Genomic DNA, 20989 nt, shown 5'->3' on the forward strand with positions numbered 1-20989 from the left:
GACTCATAAGAGCAATCTGGAAATATGATTCTCAGTGCAAACATCTGAACGCTTTACACCAAGTGAACCAGACCGGCGGATAACGAGGCCCCCACCGGAGATGCAAATTCTAAAATGGGCCGTACCAGGCTACAATAAACCTGAATAAGATCTGCTGGTGGGAGGCCTGATTTCCTTAAGACTCGTAACGCATGGAGTTGCTTGCGTGCTTTCTTCACAATATAGTCGCAGTGAATAGGCCATGACAAATTATGTGAAAGATGGACAATTTAAGCTCACATCTCAGATGAAAAACCGTAAAAATTTCGAATTGAAAAGCTGTCATTTTACACGATAAAATCAGGATTGTTCATGTTAGCACGCACCTTTGTTATTTTTTTTCATGGTGCTGTATAAACAAAGGAAATATTTTTGTCATTCGTACCATCGGTCATGACGCTAAGAAGCCTCCCTGTCATTTTATCCATTGGTTATTAACGCGTCATGTGCAGTGCCGTGTCTTCAGTAGTACAAGTTTTACCGTGAGGGTTCCAAATATTCAGAAGAAACAAAAAATCCCAGAGGCTGAATAGAATTATGCTTTAACACAACTCACTGAGTAAAAAAATTGAAACATTTGGCCACAAGTCTGAAGCCGAAGTGGAACGCAACGCAAAAAATAGTCTGGTTAAAAGCTACTAAAGTACTAATGGAAAAAGACTGGTATACTTACCCAGCGACAGCTTTTGACAACTCAACCAAACGATTTCAAAAGGTAAGCTTAACTGCTATGATGATCAAAAGAAGAATCCTCTGCTAAAGATGTGGTTGATGAAAGTGTAGTAAGATCGTCCGGGTGAGTGCGTATATAGTCCTGTGAAGACTGACAGTTTCTAACGAAACTGTGGTGCTGCGTCGGTGGGGGTAACAAGGTAATTTGAATTGGCACCGTAACGGCTGATTTAAGTCATCATCAGAGTCAAGATGTGGTTTAAGTGGAACTTGAGCGATGTGATATTTGGTAATTGCAGGCCGCTTGCAGATATCTGCATTGACACTTTAATGGACACTTTTCCTGTTGATTGATTTATTTGCCGGAAGAGTTAAAATATTAGCAGTATTTAAATGTACATGTATTATTTTCCTGGCAGGGAACCTCATTTGGAAACCAAGGGGCTAATGATTATGAGCTCCCCCACAACTAAGACTAGAAATACAGTTCTCATGCGTGAACTGTTATCAACGAAACGTAGTTAAGATTACAATTAAAAAAAAAAAAGCATAAAAAGAGAGGCAGGAAGGCACAAAAACATTCTGCAAAAATTCAGCAAACTATATATACTTGAATAAAATTTGGAAAGGAGCAATGCTTATAGAAGAGAAATAGTAGGGATGTTTTGTACATTGTGATAAGAGAATTATTTGAACTAATAGCGCTATCAATCTTTTTGTCTAAATACTTCAGAAGTGCACTTGGATAAAACGAGTTCGTTTTTTTTCCGTGTATAGTATGACGATGCAAAAGTGAAACTCTTGAGCATTTTTTTTTTTTTTTATCACTGGCTTTGTTTATATTTAATGGAAATAATGGATTAAACCATAATAATGCCTACCTTGGGGAGGTGTGACAAGTAAAACCATTTGAAATATGAAATAAGTAGGTGCTCGTATTCAAGTAATGAAGGCTATTTTTCTTCGATGTATTGCACTGCTGTAATTTACTAAATTACGCCTTGTTTCATATAGGTCGGGTTTTAAAAAATTATCCTTCTAGGAAAGCATCCGTTCTACGAACTTGTTTTATAATCTTTTAATTCATCCTTTCCTTCGCTCAGTCAATAAATCAATGTCTACGCTATTCTATTTTTTATCGTTCTATGACAGAATCATCTCTAGCGATTTTTTAAGGTTACTTCCCACCTTCACAGGCCGAAAAAATCGCTTTCTCTTTAATTGGACTAGACTGAAGTTAAAAATTGTACCTAACGTTCATAAGGGAAAAAAAAAAATCTCAAAAAGCGTCTGACTTAAATGGGAAAACGTATTTTTAAATAAAAGTTAATAGACCAGGAAGGCGTCATAATCTCGTAAATGGACGAACCCCCTGGGAGAATAATTGCGGCATTTTCATGTTATCTGCATATTATGTTTTCATCGCGCACTTGACAAAATTCACACCTAGAGGGTCTCTGCTAGTGGAACGTCTTTTCTCACGGATAACAAAAAAAATAAAAACTAGAGAGGAATCTTTGGGCAAAGAAAAAAACAAGCCCAAAGTAGAGGGAAATGGCATTATTTTGTCAGGAAGAAAAGAAATGAAAAACAGTCCTGGCACTCCTCTCCACTCTGGCATCCAAACCGCGAACAGAGAAGTCGTCATCAAATCTACATTTGTCGTACATAAGGTTAAAAATGAATCGGCCTTGATACAACATAGGCAATCGCCTCGAATCATAGTAATATCGAAGCGCCTCTGGCCAAATAAAGAACTCTCCAGGGGATCAATAGGAAGGTTGTTACGTCTGCCCTACTGCCAAACAACACCTTCCGGGGAGTCGTGCGTGTAATTGGACCGGACGCTCTTCGATATTTGAATCCCGTAGTAAGAGGGGGGGGGGGGGGGGTGGGCTTTGGAATTTTCGGTTTTGCGGTTTTCACTGTTTTTCGGATCGGTTTTTCGGTTTTTGTGCCAAAAAGGTTCGGATTTTTCGGTTTTGGTGTTCAGAGCGGTTTGCGGATTTTACGTGTTTTTGCATTCGATTTTCGGTTTTCACGAAAACTCTGATGCGGTTTTCAGTTTTTCCTTTTTAACCCCATTTAAAGGTGAAAATGTGGCGGTTTTGTCAGATTTGCATGCGGTTTTCGGTTTTGCTGCCTTTTTTCGTCGGTTTTTCGGTTTTGGAGGTTTTTTTCTCCGGTTTTGCGGTTTCCCAGAGGCCCTAATATGCCCCTCAGTAAAGGCAAACGGATTACGCTAAGTATTGCCGTTAATGACCGGAAGACCCCAAAATCACACACAACACGCTTGAGCCGCCTTTGATCAAACCAATGTATTTCAATTAAAAAAAGAAAAAAATATATATATATATATTAAATATATGAAAAATAAATCAAGTATGAGATATTCTGCATATGAGACACCGAAAAGAAAATTTCCTTCTCAAGAAAACTGAAGGACAAAGAGAGGACTAATATCGATTTTATTCGCTTGACAGAAATTTGTTATGCAATATAAGAAAATGATGGATGGTCTGAATAGGAGGGTCGAAATATCGGTTAGAGTTTTATTACTTTGTCCGTAGCTGACAAAAGTTTTCGATCAGTTTGTCGGTTGTTGGTAAATCTTAATTCACGACTTAAAACGCAAGTTCATTAAGTTCGATGACATGAGTCCTATAATTAACTAAGCCTGAAATTTAAAGCAGTTACCTCCTAAGCTAGAGTGCTCTTTTATCTAACTACAAATATCAATAATACGTATGATGCACGATCCTTCGCAGTAGATAGCGCTATTTATGCAATAGCGAAAATCAGACCTGAAAAAAATCAGGCCTGTACGGGATTCGAACCACTGACCTCTCCGATACTAGTGCAGCGCTCTACCAATTGAGCTAACAAACCAACTGGGAGCAGGCCGTTAAGTTGATTCGTAATAAACCCGTGAAAGTCATAAATCAGATACAATGAATATATGAAGTTCATATATTTTGAACTGCGGTATTACAGGCCTGCGGTATTATCCCGTACAGGCCTGATTTTTTTCAGGTCTGATTTTCGCCATTGCATAAATAGCGCTATCTACTGCGAAGGATCGTGCATCATACGTATTTAATACCGCAGTTCAAAATATATGAACTTCATATATTCATTGTACCCAAATATCAATAATGTCGGACCATCTCCATCTTACGTTAGTTTTTCATTGTCGCTATTTGGTAATCTTTTTTTTCCTTTTGTCGGTTGCCAGTTATAGTTATCGCCCTTTGTCGTTAGTCGATTAAAACCACACAGACCCACATGATAGACTCCGTGTACGGTGATAAAATCAGCGATGATAGGTATGCGGTCATTAACTAAGTGTAAGGTCAAGGACTGGATATTGACTGAGTTCTTTTAAAGATCAAAGCTAATTTCCAGCTATCATGCCGAACAAGTTTGGTTAATAAATGATGAATTTCAGGAGAATATTTCAAGGATGACTTGTTTATTTTCGAACGCTAATAGCGATGGTGCGTGTTCGTTTCATCTAACAAATTGAAAAACTAAGTGCTACGATATGTTTTATACATTTCTACAAACGTGAGATAAAACGTATGACAAAACCATTTCTATGCTTTCATATCATCATCACCTCATATTCATCGCGCAGAATACTATTTTCAATGAGCGTAATATCAATTTACATGTCTAGAACTTATCAGCTGTGATTGGTAAGTAAATTTAGCTTTGAGTCGCATAAGCAGATTTCAGCTGCTGTCAATCAAACGGTTTGTTGCGTGATGTCAGTCCCAATGTGCGATAGAGTTAACGATAGCGCACTAATTAAAGGCCGGCCGCACTGTTCACAAAGCGCTTGCAAATTCGTGTGCAACGAATTTTTTTTTTTTTTTTTTACCCAAGACATGACTAAACAAACTCCTGTTGGTCAAAACTTCATCGGAATTGTTGAAATAATTTCATGTCGACCAGGCGGTTTAGAACCTGTCATCTGGCGGCCCCCTTTTCGAGTTTGAAATGCGGCGGCAGCGGACTTGAAATAGCGGTGCTCAGTCAGCGATTTACCCGAGACTAAGTGAATTGTTTTACGTTAACTTACTTGTTCATAAGAGATATAAGAGATTTGAAAGCGCGAAAAAATCGCTTAATCATTCAGGGTCATTCTGAGCAGTACGTTGCATATGTCACTTGTATTTACTTGAAACGCGCACTGAATTTACTTGAAACCGCTGATTTCTTTTCTTTTTACTTTTTTTTTTGATGACTTAATAGCTATTAGAAGTTATAGTTCAGCCCTAAATTTTCTCCGATTCTTAGTTTTTTGACATAATATTTCGACATCTTTTTAAAATTTAGACTGGTAGCTTTGCTTGTATATATAAGTTTTAGGTTTCTGTACACTTCGCGTGTTTGGTAACAAATAATTAAAGGTCAACTAACCGACATGGAGTAGTTTTCTCCTTGCCAAAAAAAAAAAAAAAACACTATGAGCCTCCCCCGGCTGCGTATCGACCCTCCCCAATTTGTAAAATATTTACTAATGACCCTCCCCTCCGAAGCCCCGGCCTACCCCCCCCCCCTCCAATAAAACACGTACTTTCCCAAAGTATGGCTACTGGATTCCAATGTACGGCTGCGAATTATTGACATTTGTGACAGGCTGTACGCACGAATAAATATTTGATTGATCTGCATTTAGTGGGTTTTGACTGTTTTTCAACTGGCGCGCGGAAGAAAATGTAGCGGTGAACCGAATAAAGACAATAGAGTGTTTCTGTCTCGGAACTATCGGTCTGATAGTTTCTCGACAGAAACACTCTATTGCTTAATAAGTCTTTCTTGTTCCGAAAAGAAAAGAAGAATTAAGGGCTACAAAAACATCAAGAGAAAAACAAACAAATAAGCGACCACCTAAAACAGCTTCGCGCCTGAGGGAACAATTAGATAATTATTCACATTTGGATCCGTTTTGATATATCAAAACATATGAAAAGGACCGTCGATAATTGATTCCTTCGAATTAACATGTTGAAGCGTACGAGACATCAGCCAGGCTTTTACAAAACGTTGCTGAATAATATTTGCGATCGCGCCTGTAATTCAAAATACCGTCCGGAGGTAAAGCCAACTGCAATGGGCGTTTACGAAGTACAGCGAATTGTTGCAAAATGAGTTAAAGGAAGAAAAACAGAATACTTCATCTACTGGCAGAATTACCCCCCTTGTGAAAATACGTGGGAACCAGCGGAACACTTGCCGGAAGATCTGTCATCACCACCCTAGTGAACAGCCCTGTCGATGAATGTAGAGAGAGAGAGAGATTGTCTCTACTATTCAAGAAGGGTTTAAAACTGTCCCCGGTTTCCAATGAAACTGTCACCGTGCGGCACGATGTATATACTGCGAGCGATCTTTCCTGAGTTTCCGTCAGATCTCCGGGGGAGTCTATACCTCGCTAGTGGAGACGAGCTGATAGCAGGAGGCCTTGGTTCTTCTTTGAAAAAAAAAGGTCTGACTATAACAGGGGGTGTCTGTCAGGTCGACGCTCCTGTCCACCTGAAGCTGTTTCTTCGAAAGTCGCTTGCCTTCCTTGACGAGCACAGCCACAAAACGGCTTCCCGTCAAGTGGAAAGAGTTCAAGTAAAGTTCGCGAAGAGTTAGTTCGCCGGAAATTTGCAGTGAGCAGAAAGCTGTGTTATACAACGGCTTTTTTATAAGCCATCAATCATGATAAAAGCTCGTGGCCAACTTCACTCTTGTTAAGTAAAGTTAACCGTCTTTATGATTTTATTTCGAAAACCAAAACAAAACAAATGAGGACCATAAAAGAACAACTAGGATAATTTTATTGGGAAAAAAATTAACAACTCATGTTTGTAACACAATATTTAGGGACGGATTTCTTCCCTGTCTCTGCGGCCCTACAAAAAAAAAAAAAAACAAACAAAACAAACAAAACAAACAAAAACGAACAATTTAAGGTTTTGGAGTGCTACAAGTTAAAGGCAAATTTGGCTGCTTTGCGCTTTCCTAGCAGATTATAACACAAGACCGCTCCAATTACTATTATTACTCTAGAGTGTCATGTGACACAAATATTGTGAGACAAATCTTCTCCAAAACTAACTCTAGCTCCTTTCAATGCTTTAAAAATTTTGCGATACCAGGAACCATGTGAAATATTATAATAGGCTAAAAAACCAGATTGACTTACTCGAAATGTTTCTGAGGCTCAGTTGGTACGTGATATTCTTGTCCCCCGTGCATACTTAGCGTAGATAAGCTCGAGAGGGGAGCTTATTTTTACTTTCAATTGCAAAAAAAATGTGCAAGAGAAAAAATAACTTACTTTTAAACTTACTCTGTGTGCCTGTTCCAAAAAATAGTTTTCAAAGTGGTAGGGATACTGTTTTTATTGATTTTTTAATATTTTTCTTTAGTAATTCCTGACAGTCACGAATAAAACCGTGGGATAAAAACAATAAAATTACTAGAATAAGAAAGATGGTAGATTTTGAGTTCCCTAAATCAAAGAAATAGAGGAAGATGTCTTTCGTCTTGTCACGAGCCTGGGACAAAGTCCCAATTGTTCTTAAACAAATTAGAGCTAGGAACAAGCGTAATATATTCCAGATCAGGCAGCTGTTGAGTTGATAAAGAGGAATTTCTTTCTTTTTCTTTTTTACGCATTGGCCACGACACAAGACACGAAACATTCTAAGATTTTGACGCTTTCAAAATGAAGGCTAACTATTCTAAGACCAATGCAAAGGTTAAATTTATGAGTTTTTATGCTTAACAATTAAATCTTTTTGCCGTTTTACGGCTAACAGTTTAACCCCATGTAAAAGTAAGTGCGAAAGTGTGAAATAAGACTGTAACCGTGAACATGGCTATATAAAAGCCAGGAGGTCTAGACTGCTAAATGTTACAACTTCCGAAAGTAGCTGCGAAATATTTTAGGGTTTGATTAACGTCTCCGTGATTAGTTCCTTTAAATTAAAAAAAAAAAATTAGTCAGCGTTTCAGTTCAGGATAAGACCCCATGTAATCAAGATCGTTTCTAAGCTAGAAGACAAGTTAGACCGTAATCCTCGATAAAGTAGTCAAGACCCGCGAGCGTTGGTAAGCAAGAATTTAATTTGTGATTATTTTAACTCGTAGTTGTGATTCAAAGCAAAACCTATCGCTGGTTTTTTACTATTCTTGGTTCTTTTAACTGCCACTTGCTCGTTGCCCAAATCGATATTAATCTTGAAGAGGTAATTTTTTCACGTAGCGATTTCAGTTAACCGCTTCGATATAAGAACAAAGGCTGATAATTTCGAAAGAAACTGTTTGGGGCTGCGTCGGTGGGAGTAACGAAATAATTTGGATATATCAACAAAGTTCAAATGATAAATTGGCCAACGTAATGATTACAAAAGCTGACGTTTCGAGCGTTAGCCCTTCGTCGGAGCGAAATATTTACATAAGAATCGATATAAGAACGCCTCAAAGAATAGGAAAGGAATAAAGAAAGAAAAGATCCTATATTAGTTTGGTGTTTATCGCATGCGTGTGTATCAACCCGAGAATCGAGTGCAAATTCTAACTTGAAAGGGAACATTTACACTCGTTCCGTCCAGTTGTATGAGTAACGTAAATTACGAAACTTAGCGAGCAAACATTTCCTAGAATTAACTTACTTCAGCAAAATTTAAAAGATGTTGGAGTTAGGCTTAGAAACCAATGATTGACTTATCTTAGTTAGTTGACTTCAGTAGTGAATGGCTGTCCATTGCCACCAGAAATAACTACTTTGCCATTGTTCTTAATCTTCAAAGAGGCTGCTGGTGAGCTTGGGCTTTAGCTCTTTTAAGAAGGAGAAATGTCGTCCCTGTTTATGTAGTTTACTTATGTTCGTCTGCGTTCGTTCCTGCAACTCAGCCGCCTTTAACAGCTCACTGTCGTGGCCTGTAGCGAAGTAACATGAGGAAATTTAAAAAGAATAAAGCGAAGCAAAATTCAAGGTTAAAACAGATAACTTACTAGCAAAAAGGAATAAGAAACTTCAAATTACCTTTCACCGGAAAGCAAGCCGAAGAAGATTTTGGTATTCTTCGACAGACCAACAAGCCACATGTACCAGACACCGCGGAAATACGTTTTCGTGACGTCACAGTAACTGGTCAGTGGTCATCAACTTTAGGCTGCCAAGCGGTTCAATATGTTCCATATGAAGACATCGGCTTTTTGCGTGGTTTTAAGTTGGAAAATATGCATGATACTTCTCCTTGTTTGTTATATTTGATCCTTTGAATTAGTTTTTAATACTAAAACCACGTCTTAACAACTAGCGGTATAGGGGAGTAATTTTGTGTGCTATTTGCTGACTTAGGCTGGCCGTCCAGTTACGAAGCGCGATCTTGGTTCTTCAGTCGCCCTCGCCTTCACAAATGCCAATAACAGCGATAGTTATCCAGACAAAGCAAGAGATTAGTTCTGTAAGATACTTTACCAGCGAGTCTGAAGACTGGTTGGATTTTTAAGTGTTGTTAGCATGAAGCGATACAGATAATTATTGTGTTTTGAAAATATTCATACACTCACCGCCGACGTGCGGTGCCTTCTCATTTTGGTAATTATTCACTCTGATGAGAATTTTACCTTTATAGACTGATTTTTTCGCCATTCCACCCTTCTGATTTTCTGTGCCTTTAAGAACGGGTGTCCGTAATCAAAATATGAAAACATTTGTTCATTTCATATACTTGCAGTTTTATCATCAAGTTATCTCGTGAACAGGCACAACCAAACGTACTAAAGACGTGTAATAGAGATCTACTATCAACTGCTGTCAATAAAGGCTTAATTCAAGATAAATTATAAATGAACCGATCATGTTGGACGGTCTCAAATATTGCATATTCTCCGCGCCCTCAATGAATCGCTTATATAATAATCTTTGTCGAGCCTTTGCGCAGCAAACAATTCACAATTTCTTCGATTTCCACTTCCTTTGTAAACATCACTAAACAAGCGTTATTCTGTTGCAACAAAAGCTACTTCAATTTCCCAAACAGCTCTAATTGTTTACACGAAAGCATTTTCAATGAAACTCACTTTATTATTATTATTGTTATATTTTTATAACTCAGTCATTTGAAACTTTTACAGGCACATGTATGTTTACCTGAAGTATATTCCACTATCTTGCATGTGCATTGCATTAATTTATGCAAACAATCAACCACTCTTCTTCCATTCATTTTTTTAAGACTAGCTTAGCTTTGCTTTACATACACATCACATGCGCTGCCGCTGTAAGGATAATTATGATCCCCATCAGTAATATTACATCATATCCCTACAGAACATTGTTATGAAACATTCCCATTTGACTTGTAGCCATTTTCTTTCAAGGTGGCAAAATATATGTATATTGCTGAAATTAGTAAGAATTTCTTATTGACTAAAACTAGTGTAGTCATACCAGTGCTCCCCTCCCCAGTAATAAGTTGGGAAAAGGACATTTGTATGGTGCTTGTTTACGTTTGGGAATATCCCATCCCTGATGTTTATTTGACTGGATGGGCACAGCAGTACACAGGCTAATTACAAGCTTTTGGTTACTCCTCATGACTTAGTGTTAACTGGGAATTGACAGCTGGCTTAATCTAATCAATTTTCTCCTGAACATTTTTAATAAACAACTTTGACTTCAGGAATACTTCTGATAATTTCCCTCTGACATTTCTAATTTGGAAGATTAATCATCATAATCTTTATGTTCTTTCCACCTCCATAAACACCCAACATAAGTTCTTTGTTTATAATTCAGGCAGCTTCTGAATATAAGAAATCAAGTTTAGAAGGTAGTTGATTCATTCAAGGCTGTTGCAATAAGAGAAAAGACAATACAGTGCTTTATTCACATAAATTGATTAAATTATATTATTATAATTATTTTACCTTACAGTACTTTTGTTTTTTAAACATTTTTTTTTAAATTTGTTTTCTAGTAGTACCAAGATGGTGATGTTACTTTGTGAATCAGGGAGCTATATAAACCAGAAGTATTCTATTAGCTTACTACATTTTATGTTGCAGATGGCAGTAAGTTAGTAAAGAAAGAATAGAAAAAGCAAAAATAAATAAAATAAAATGATTAGTGAGGGAAGAGCAGCATAAAAAAAGACATACTACAAATTGTTCATAATTGTGATGGGGAAAAAATACTTGTTGGGAAAGTAAAATTATTGCTCAGAAAAAAAATTACAGCTTAGAAAAAAAAATTACAAACTAAGGTGGAAAGTGAAAACTTAATTTACTACCATTACAATGGACATTTTGTACTCAAACATACCTCGGTTTATTTTTCCTCTGGTTGAGCCAATTTTTGTATTTTGGGGGGCTTCAGTCCTAAACATGTTACAGTCATAGGTTTTTGGCTTAGTATGATACGTACAATAACGAGTGGGGATAGGGTGTCCATGCAACACGGGCATGTTTTGTCTTCTCGGCGAATCTGACCGGAATGCCGTTGACTTACCGATTTATACGGTTCAAGCCACTGCTTTATAAACCTGATGGTGCAGCGTCCTCGGATCACCGCTTCAGTCATTCAAAAACCGTCTCCTTTTTAGCCTTAGTGCTTACGCTCTTCTATAAACAAAACTTACGTGCCACGGAGCCGCCAGCGAAAAACAACAATTTCATATCGTGTGCAACTTCAGTTCGGCTATGGCAAATTATATAATTGAACTTGAGAACTATCCAAAAGGTGAACGGAGATTCAAAGCTAAGTTTACAGTATTCTTTCTAAGTTTTGCCTTTTTACGCTGTCGATTTGACTCACGGCGAAAACATTGTAAAAGTTAACGGCATTTTATGGTTTCGTCGAGGTGTCCGCTGACCAATAAAATACTGTATCGTGCCTTAAAAAACGTATTTCCGCGGTGTCCATGTACCATGAACATTAACAACCATTGCTTGTTTCTCCTGGAAGACCTTTTTACATTATGATCGGAATTCCTTCACTAGCACGAGAAATGAAACGCTGAACCAGAAAACGTTTTCAAAGACTAACGTGTCAAGTCTCGGAGAAAAAAAAAAACAAAAAAACAACAAAAAAAAAAAACAGAACAAACAAACAAAGAAAAAAACAAAAAGCATACGAACTTTCTTCTGATGTCAGATTTATCGTACTTCGACTTTGCTATGGGGACTATAGGAAACAATGAGATTGAAACACTTGGTAAAGTAAAGCTTACAAACAAATAAAAAAATTCCCCCTTGGTCTCTGCGTTTTATAAATATTAATTTTTGCCTGGTTAAAATATGTTTTTTTACTCTTTTCTTCTGCTGGAATGAAAATATTTTAATGAGATATTTGTTTGCTGACATCTAGAACAGTTGGAATACTTCTTAACAAAAGTAAAGAATGGGTGAAATTGACCCAAGGTATTAAATTCCCACGCACTTTTTCCATTCTTCCTGTTTTCTCATGGCGTCATCTAATAGGATTCGGTTAGATTAGATGACATAAAAAAACTTTTAACCCCTCCAATTCTCTAATGAATACACCGAATGCAAATATGGCGTCCAATTTGAGTTGCCATTGTTCTGGACTGACTGGCCTCTCACACATGTAATAATCCTTTTGTATTTTCACGTGAAGACGAGGCTAGTCAGTCCAGAACAATGGCAATTCAAATTGGACGCCATATTTGCATTCGTTGTATTACCTGCAATTGCAAAGTGCTACAGAATAAGGTCGTACGCAGCTATTCCCAGAAACATTCCCGGCCATTGTAAAAACGTAATGAGCTAGATCAATCAAATATTTATAATCTCTGAGGTCTACTGATCCTTGAAAGATTTAGTGGAGCATATTTGTCTCCTTCCTGTTGCCCCTTAATGGAATCCACTAGACCAATTGGTTGGAGGTAGAAAAAAAATTCAAAAAGCGAAGAAACTAACTTTTAAAAATATCGGCAGGACAAGTTTCACAAATTGTGAAAACTGTGGAAGATTTCGCTGAAGCAAGTTGGAGAAGATTAAAATTAAAGTCAAATACCCCCTCCTAATTTTCAGCAGTTTCTAGTAATTAACTGTTAATTATTTGATAAATTTTAACCAATGTTCCTGTGCATTGTATCATAAAAGCCGTTGAAAATTATGATTAGCCTACAAATAGCTGAATAACAAAGCATACTCTTTTCTCGGACGGGAATGCCAAAATGAATAATTCTCTTCATCAATATAAAGGCTCAAAAGTCGGCATGATAGTAAATAAGACCTTCTTCTTATTATTATTATTATTTTTATTTTACTTCAATGTAGACGGAGATCCAAATAAATTGAGAAGTTACCTTTAATTTTCGCTTCTTCAAATATTAGTCCAGAAAGGAATAGATATTCATTTATCACTTATTGTGTAATAATATATTTTGTGTCAAAGAATAAAACATTCTGAATGTCATGTTAACGGAGGAAATCCTCGACTCCCACCTTTTGCACCTGTTTTCCTTTCGTTTCCAAAGTGAGGGGCGTCAGTAATGTAGTGTGTAGTGTATAACCGCTAAAAAAAACCCGCTCGTCCTGTTTCATGCGACATCCGCGAAGTTAAGCTCACTTCACACGTTAACAACGCCCATGCGTTTTATCGTTATATATTAAAAGTTTCCTCTCTACGTTTTATTTCGGAACTATCTTCCTTTTTCCGATTGACATTGTTTATCGACCATTTTGCTGTCATAATATGCAAGATATGTCATTTCGTTGGGAATAAAATTTTAGTCCACTCGTCATCCATCTCACCCATTTTTCTTTTGAGGGAAAATAATTCGAGAGTCGGTCTCTGTGACTCTTTTCCAGGGTCCGCATATACTGGCAGCAACTTAGAGAACGTATGGCTTCTACGAGAAATTCCCCTTCCGTTGCAAGTATTGTAGCCAGGACAAGCAGCGCAAACGTCAACTAAAGCGCGAAAGATCAGCTGGAAAACAAGGATCCGTTTCTCCGTAGCAACTTGCGCAATAGTTATTTTATTACTTTTTAGAGTGAGAATGGTTTGTGATTGACATACTAATCAATCAGTGAAGTTTTGGACTAAGGATTTTAGTTTAATGCGACCGCTGTCAAAGTTTAGAAAGTGAGAAATTTTTTACAAATTTTTGGATTGCCAAAAGTTGGAAAATATTTGAATTCGCTTCGAAACAGAAGATTTAGCCCTTCTTTGAATGAAACCTTAGTATCGAATTATCCTTTCGTTATTTTTTCCTCGCTTTTTCACCGATAGTTTGGAGCAGCTGGCAAACTTTGGGTTACCCAGAAAAAAATTTACATATTAACTTCGGATTTCGATCGACAACCGTGTTAGAGTTGAGCCACAAAAGAAATTCGACAATTTTTCTTGTGACTTCTAAATTTGATTCGCGTCTTTCCTTTCCTTCTTTGTGGAAATGATCTTTAGCTTTCTTTAATTTTTTTTTCCGAAAACACAGCATTAATAAATAGTTATTAAGCATTACGTTTGTTTTTCTCCTTTCCAAAAAACTCAGATGTATTTAAAGGTTCGTCAACGAATACTAAATATGTCATTCGAATTCGGGCCCCGCACATTAAGGTAAATGAGGAAAACATCACGATCCTCCCTTTTGAAGTCTGGCTAATCCTGCTCATTATCATAAACGAAAATATCGATTCTCCGGCAGGATCTCAGTGATTACGACAAATTAAATACGTGGACCAACATCCTCATCTATTTCACATCCACGGTCATTTTGCTTGCCTCCGTCAACTTTGAAATTGTCGGCTTCCGACTCAGGTTCAGGCTCGGAAACAGCTGGTGTTCTTGACTCATCCTCAATTCGGGCCCTGACGTGTTTTCCTTTCTTGAATCGCATGTTGATTTTTTCTGAGTTGGAAGTTCACACCTCCCTATTTTGAAAACAGCTTGCATTTTTTAATTGAACTTCACTAAGGGTACACTGTGGAAGTTATGTGGGAAAGCGCCATAAGTCGTCCGCTGACTAACACAAGATAATTTCATGTAAGATTCCGGTAGCCTTACACTGAGAACTTCTCATATCATCATGCGTTCACGCCAAAACTTTACAGAACTTTTTTTTTTTTTCTTTTTTTTTGCCTTGGTCCAGGGAAATTTTTTTAATAAAATAAAAAGGAAAAATAGAGTTGGTCGCATTTTCCATGCGGTGCCTCTAAAGATTATATGAAATTAAACAATTGTTAAAAAGTAATGAAGCATCACATTTTTGTGTTCATAAAATTTGTTCAGTAACAAGAAACATCAAATTTTTGTGTTCATAAAATTTGTTCAGTAACAAGAAGCATAAAAAATTCGTGTTCATATTTTCTTAAAGTTGAAAATAACCAACCGTAACGAACGCTGGAAGTCTTCCTTTTTTCTCTGTGAAAAAGGAAATTTAAGGCGTGGGATGTTTTTCTTCCCTTCCACGTGCACTAACCTTCCGCATGGCAATAGAAAGAGATACTTGAAGTTCTGATTATTTGAATAAAATTGTCCAGGACGTAATACGAAAATAGCTGCTTAGCACTGACAGATAAATATTCTCTTCCTCAGAAATGGTTAACATCGGGGAGTATAAATTCAGTTGGCTGCAGCAGTTCTTCCATCATAACTTTCTCACTACTTTCAGAAGTTCAATTTAAGGTAGTTTCAACACTCGAACAATGCCCAGTGTAATACCGAGCTCTCTCAGGATTTTTCTGCTGGTGGTGTTGGTTACTAGGAGTCAAACCTTGGGCGGCCCAATCAGATCGTTTGCAGGTAAATACGTTGCTATTTCTTTTTCCTTGTATAAAAGTTATATTTCTCTTTTGCCAGTACGAACGTGAAATGTACTTTGTTTGTAAAAATTTAGATCTGGTCTTCGTTCTACTGATACTTGCCTTTGACTAAGTCGATTTCTTTTTTTTTTTAACCAATCACATCTTTTTCTTTCAACAGCTAATTGTGCTGAGCTGTACAAGGCTGGCAAAACCTCCAGCGGTGTCTATACGATTGATCCTGATGGTTTAGGTGACTTTGATGTGTACTGTAATCAGAGCACTACTGGAGGAGGATGGACGGTGATCCAGAGGAGACTGGACGGCTCTGTTGATTTTAATCGTAGCTGGTGCGACTACAAGCATGGCTTCGGCAACGTGAGTGGTGAATATTGGTTGGGACTGGACAAGATAAATCGCCTCACTTGGCGAACAAAGAACAAGCTCCGAGTAGATCTGGAATTTAGAGTCAAGCAGGAAGTTCATCATCCCTACGCTGAGTACGACTTGTTCGTAGTTGAATCGGAATTGAAAAATTATTCCTTGACTATTGGAGAAATGTCAGGTTAGTTATATGTTACGTCATAATTATTATGATTAACATAAATTGAAATGACAAATCGATTCATCGGCTAGATGTTTTACATCGAAAGTTACCCTTACCGAATTTTTATCCGTTGTGCAAACGCCGTAAAAGTAAGGCAATATTTTCAGTTAATTTGGTAAGACATGATTATTACGATTTATGGATTAATGTCTAAAGCATCAAATCGACGATTCAGATAAACTTTTAGGCGGGGAAAGATCAATTGGTTGTAAGCGATGTGACAGTCAAATTGATGATTTAGGTGAAGTCGATAAGGTGTTGGTAAGTTCTATTCAACAGAAGCAGGCACTAGAATAAGGCAGTTTTGTGATCCAAAGCTTTAATTGCTCATACGTAGTATATTGGAAAGTAAAGCCCTTAATCGATGCGCAATTCGCAACTTGCCTCTAGATGATTTGGTTATATCAACTAAGTTGAATTGTAAATTGGCACCGTAACGAGTTAAAAAGCTGACATTTCGAGCGTCAGCCCTTCGTTCTGAAATTACCTTGTTATCCCCGCCGACGCAGCACCACAGTTGTCTTTAAATGGACAACCAATACATTGATTGGATGTCCCTTGATCAGAGGTCTTCCTGAAGCGCTGGTGTGCCGTGTTAAGAATTTTTTTTTTCCTATAGGAAAAGCGCTATATGAATTACCATTATCATATTATCATAAAAAATTACCTTAATCATATATTTTTCTTTCCTTTTCTCAAAAGGAGATGCCAAAAATTCTTTAGATACCAATCGCCACGCTGAATTTTCAACCATAGATAAAGGCGACACAAAATGCACTAATAGATTTGGTGCTTGGTGGTATCCTAAAAATTCAACTCTCTGTGGTAACTCAAACCTCAACGGTAATTATCACCAAGAGAATGGTATAAGATGGGATCTATGGGCTAACGAACCTAATATACTCACCACCAAAGCTGAAATGAAGATCAAGCCGGAATGTCCCGGATAATGATTGATGTAAAATGTATGGGATCGTGTTGAAAAGTCTACAACAAAATAAATTTGCAGTGTACTTGTTGATTCTTGTGTAACTAGTTGAGTGTGGGAAGGTTGTCGAATAAAAGTGGCAATGTATAAAAGTTTTGAAGAAGAAATTTTCCTTCAATAGAAACTAGTAGTTCGTGCCATTGACGGGGTTTACAAAGCAATAGCAATAAAGCTCATGAAATAAATACAAAGTTGAAGAAAATAAACATTTATGCAGGGACATGCGGTAGATAGTGGAGCTGTTACTCGCAAAAACCCGCCAAAAATGTTTTCCTCGCACCAGAGTAACACGATCGGTTAGTCATGAGGGCCGTACATATATCTTATTAACCAAGCGCGAGGAGCGTACTGGGATAATATCGGCCCGAGGTCTTGACAGTACGGACCGAGCGCAACGAGGTCCGTACAAAAAAGACCGAGGGCCGATATTCTTCCAGTACGGTCCCGAGCAAGCTTGGTTAATAAGAGATTTATTATACGACTGAGTTCAAAGAGACACAAGTGCAGTATCATTAGAGACCATTCGGGACAGTGCCCGGTCCAATACTGAGAGAATATTGACCGGCAATAGAGTATTTTGATTTAGTTATTGGCCCTCTGACTGCCTGAGTCGTGTAATAATGGGGATTATTGGCTTGAGGTCGAAGCAGTACTGACTGACCAAGCGCAGCGAGTTCCGGACAAAAACGACAACCGAAATCGTATGGCAGTTAAAACTTTCATCAGTTAAGTTGAATTGAAAATTTTATTAACTTAAAAGGATTTACAAATCATAAAAAAAGGAAAACTTGACCGAGTTTCTTTAGCTAACAAGCATAGCAACACCCATCAGAGCAAATTTTACAGGCATTGAGGAATATATTTAGATTTTAAGGAAAGCGACAAAACTTTTGAGTCTGTAAAACAGCTAAGGGTTTTTTGTCTAGATTGAACTGTCATAAGTTTCCTTATATGCAGAATCAGAAGGTTTGGGAAATCAGTATTCTATATGCACCTTTGAATCACATAACAAAACGAAGAACTCTCCTTGATAATATGGCTCGTACATTCCACAAAACGAAATATTATATCATTGTACGACTGTGTGTAAGATTCTACTGACCCTAAGTGCTGTCGCTTGATAATTTTAAGAACTATTATAGTGTAGCAAGCTGAACGCAACACATTGAAGTTAGTTTCAGATACTAGAACGAATTTTGCTATGTTGTGAACTAAATGATTACCTGAGCTCTGAACACATTCTCAAGTACTCTTTGGCTCTACCCGCTCACTTCAAATCTGCCACTGATTTCATCGTCTGTGATGTTGATAAATGTCCTCTGAAATTGATGAATCAAAGAGAAGAAGAAATGTCAGGTTAGATGTACACAATATACGATAATCGTAATGACAGCAGATATTAAAGGTCTAAGTATCAAGGCGACAGAAGGTAAGAAGGTGTCAAAAAATGAGGGACAGCTAACCAAGCAAGAAGTGAACACCGTTTGAACCAAAATAATCTCATCAATATTTTATTTCAGTACTACTTATATTTTGTTTCATCTTCCTTTCGAAAGCAATTTTGATATAAATGTAATTTGCTTCGTCATTCGAACAATGAGAGTGTTTCAATTTTTGTCGCCGCAAGGTTAACCTCACATGACTCTTCTCAACTCATTGAAAGTCACTTTTCTCAATACTCAGAGATATAATTTTATAACCTTTTCGAGTCTGATTATTTTACTGTTTAACAGATAAAACCTGGAAAGAATGGAAGAAAGAGCTAAGGAATTGCCTAAATTCAATTGCACTCGCCTTATTTCTTGTAAACAGGATCTCATCAGTGTATACCTGCAAATACATTCCGGTATTCTTTATTTCTTGGACCTACTTATTCATTTAACTTATTCAATCTTAACACAGCGAAATTGCAGAGCTTCGAACAGTGACATGTCAACTAGGTAGAGTTTCAAATCTGAAGGGGGGAAAACCCTTCTGTTATTCCACTCCCGGGACGAATGCTTCAAATTACTGATTTAAATGATTTGGCAATTGTTCTCTGATAGAACAAAACAAAAAACAAAAAAAAAACTGATTGAATGAATAAATGTAAACATATCAACAAACACTCCTAATCGAGATGCTTAAATGTAAATTTCTTCCGAGCATTATTAGACGACATTCAAAGCTTCTAAGAGAGTAATATTTATGTGATATCTACGGTGGCCCATAGGGGACATGACACATTTTTTTTATCGCGCGATAAATGATACATTATCGCGCGATAAATGATAGATTATCGCGCGATAAATGATAGATTATCGCGCGATAAATGGAAATTATCGCGCGATAAATGAAAAATTATCGCGCGATAATTTTTATTATTATCGCGCGATAATTTTTATTATTATCGCGCGATAATTTTCATTATCGCACGATAATATTTATTACTATCGCGCGATAATATTTATTATTATCGCGCGATAATTTATCATTTATAAACTTGTCAGGTCACGTAATCGGCTGTCATGCATGTTGTTTCCGTGGACGACAATGACTGCCACAGTTGAGGAGCTATGTTTTGAGGTCGATAGTTCGTTTTATTCATGTAAAAAGATCATTTAGCAGTACGTTGCAATACTACGACACATAGCTCTTTGAATCAGTATAGTAAACCTTGATTTTGCGAAGTCCGAGCGCGTGGAAATTTTTTATTATTTATTTATATTTTGTGATGACTTTTTGATAATTGCATGACTTACACAGTCACGGTTGTTACACTAAAACCTTGAAATAAACTTTCATCAGTTTGCTCATCTTCCAGTCTATACTATATGCCCTCTAAATTTCATTGTCACTGCTCAAATATTCTGGAAGTTACGGAGGTGAAAGGGGCGGAATTCGCTTTACTCCGCGGTCTGAAAAGATTAAAAAAAAGCTCGGGCCGAATAAGGTCAAATTACTTCGTGCACACGAGTAGTTACACAATGCTCATAGGCTTTTAAAGTATCCTCTATTTCGCACAGAAATGTAAACACAGTAACTTTGACACATATGTCACCAGAACTGTCGGTCCTCTTTTGCCAGAAAGGCCTCGCACACAAAGAAAGGGTGGTATTAGGGACACATGAGCCTAGCTTTTCGGGTGTAATTAATTCCCCTTCAAAAAAACATCATACAAGAACTGAACCAACTGTTGTCGATGAGATAAACGAGATCCACGAAAAGGTTACGGGCTTCTAGAGCAGTTGAAGGCACTTGCAACTGTTGCTCTTACATAATTATATCAATCAGTTCTCTGCATTCCTCCAAACAATTTGTGGGGCTTGTTCAGTCGCAGCATTCACCATCAATCACATCAGTGTCATCTAGGTCAACTTCTTTCCGGTAATCCGTTGCATTTGTCCATGCAGGAACAGTATTGGTTATCGCCAAATGTACCAGCGATTAAGAATTGACTACAGTCTTGTTGTCCAGAAGGAGACGGTACGAGTCATAATTAAAGAATTGGATCCTGCTGGCGTACAGTCACGATCATAATGTGTTTTTTTGTTTGGAGGAATAGAGAGAATTGATTGATTTAATATTTGATAGGATATTTGAGCAATGGCAATGAAATTTAGAGGGCATATATTAGAAATTTAGAAATTTAGAGGGCATATATTAGAAATTTAGAGGCATAACCGCCTCCCGGTTAGCTCAATGGATAGAGCGCTGGACTGTTGTGCGGGAGGTCGAGGGTTCGAGCCCCGGCCGGACCAACACTCAGGGTCTTAAAATAATTGAGAAGAATTTGCTGCCTTTCTATAATATCAAGAAATGGTTAGATATTCTAGTCTTCTCGGATAGGGACGAATAAATGGAGGTCCCGTCTCCTGCAGGGTTGGGGTAGGAGACGTTAATTTCCCACACACGAGATTACT

General features: G+C 37.5%; 3 protein-coding genes across 9 annotated transcripts in view; 1 reads left to right on the plus strand and 2 right to left on the minus strand.

The window, feature by feature from the left end:
* LOC148741097 (leucine-rich repeats and immunoglobulin-like domains protein 3) overlaps positions 1 to 969 on the minus strand; it is an 18905-nt gene extending 17936 nt beyond the window's left edge. The window contains exon 1 of the mRNA XM_088756613.1: positions 713 to 969. The gene's annotated coding sequence lies outside the window, so the exon portion shown is untranslated. The remainder of the gene's footprint in view (positions 1 to 712) is intronic.
* The window catches only part of LOC148741098 (angiopoietin-related protein 7-like), a 24496-nt gene extending 7331 nt beyond the window's left edge, over positions 1 to 17165 (plus strand). For 3 of the 4 annotated variants that reach the window (XM_088756813.1, XM_088756824.1, XM_088756818.1), the window contains 3 exons: positions 15287 to 15493; positions 15674 to 16057; positions 16802 to 17165. In XM_088756813.1, the coding sequence (XP_088612939.1) occupies positions 15397 to 15493; positions 15674 to 16057; positions 16802 to 17049 (729 nt within the window). In that variant the 5' untranslated portion in view covers positions 15287 to 15396 and the 3' untranslated portion in view covers positions 17050 to 17165. Of the gene's footprint in view, positions 1 to 7647; positions 7822 to 15286; positions 15494 to 15673; positions 16058 to 16801 lie in introns of those variants that run through there. The other variant, XM_088756831.1, reaches the window with a different exon arrangement.
* LOC148741091 (fibroleukin-like) overlaps positions 1 to 20989 on the minus strand; it is a 371193-nt gene that overhangs the window by 139551 nt on the left and 210653 nt on the right. The gene's annotated exons all lie outside the window — the stretch shown is intronic.

Source organism: Stylophora pistillata, chromosome 1, assembly GCF_964205215.1.
Source record: "Stylophora pistillata chromosome 1, jaStyPist1.2, whole genome shotgun sequence".
Classification (NCBI taxonomy): Eukaryota; Metazoa; Cnidaria; class Anthozoa; order Scleractinia; family Pocilloporidae; genus Stylophora; species Stylophora pistillata.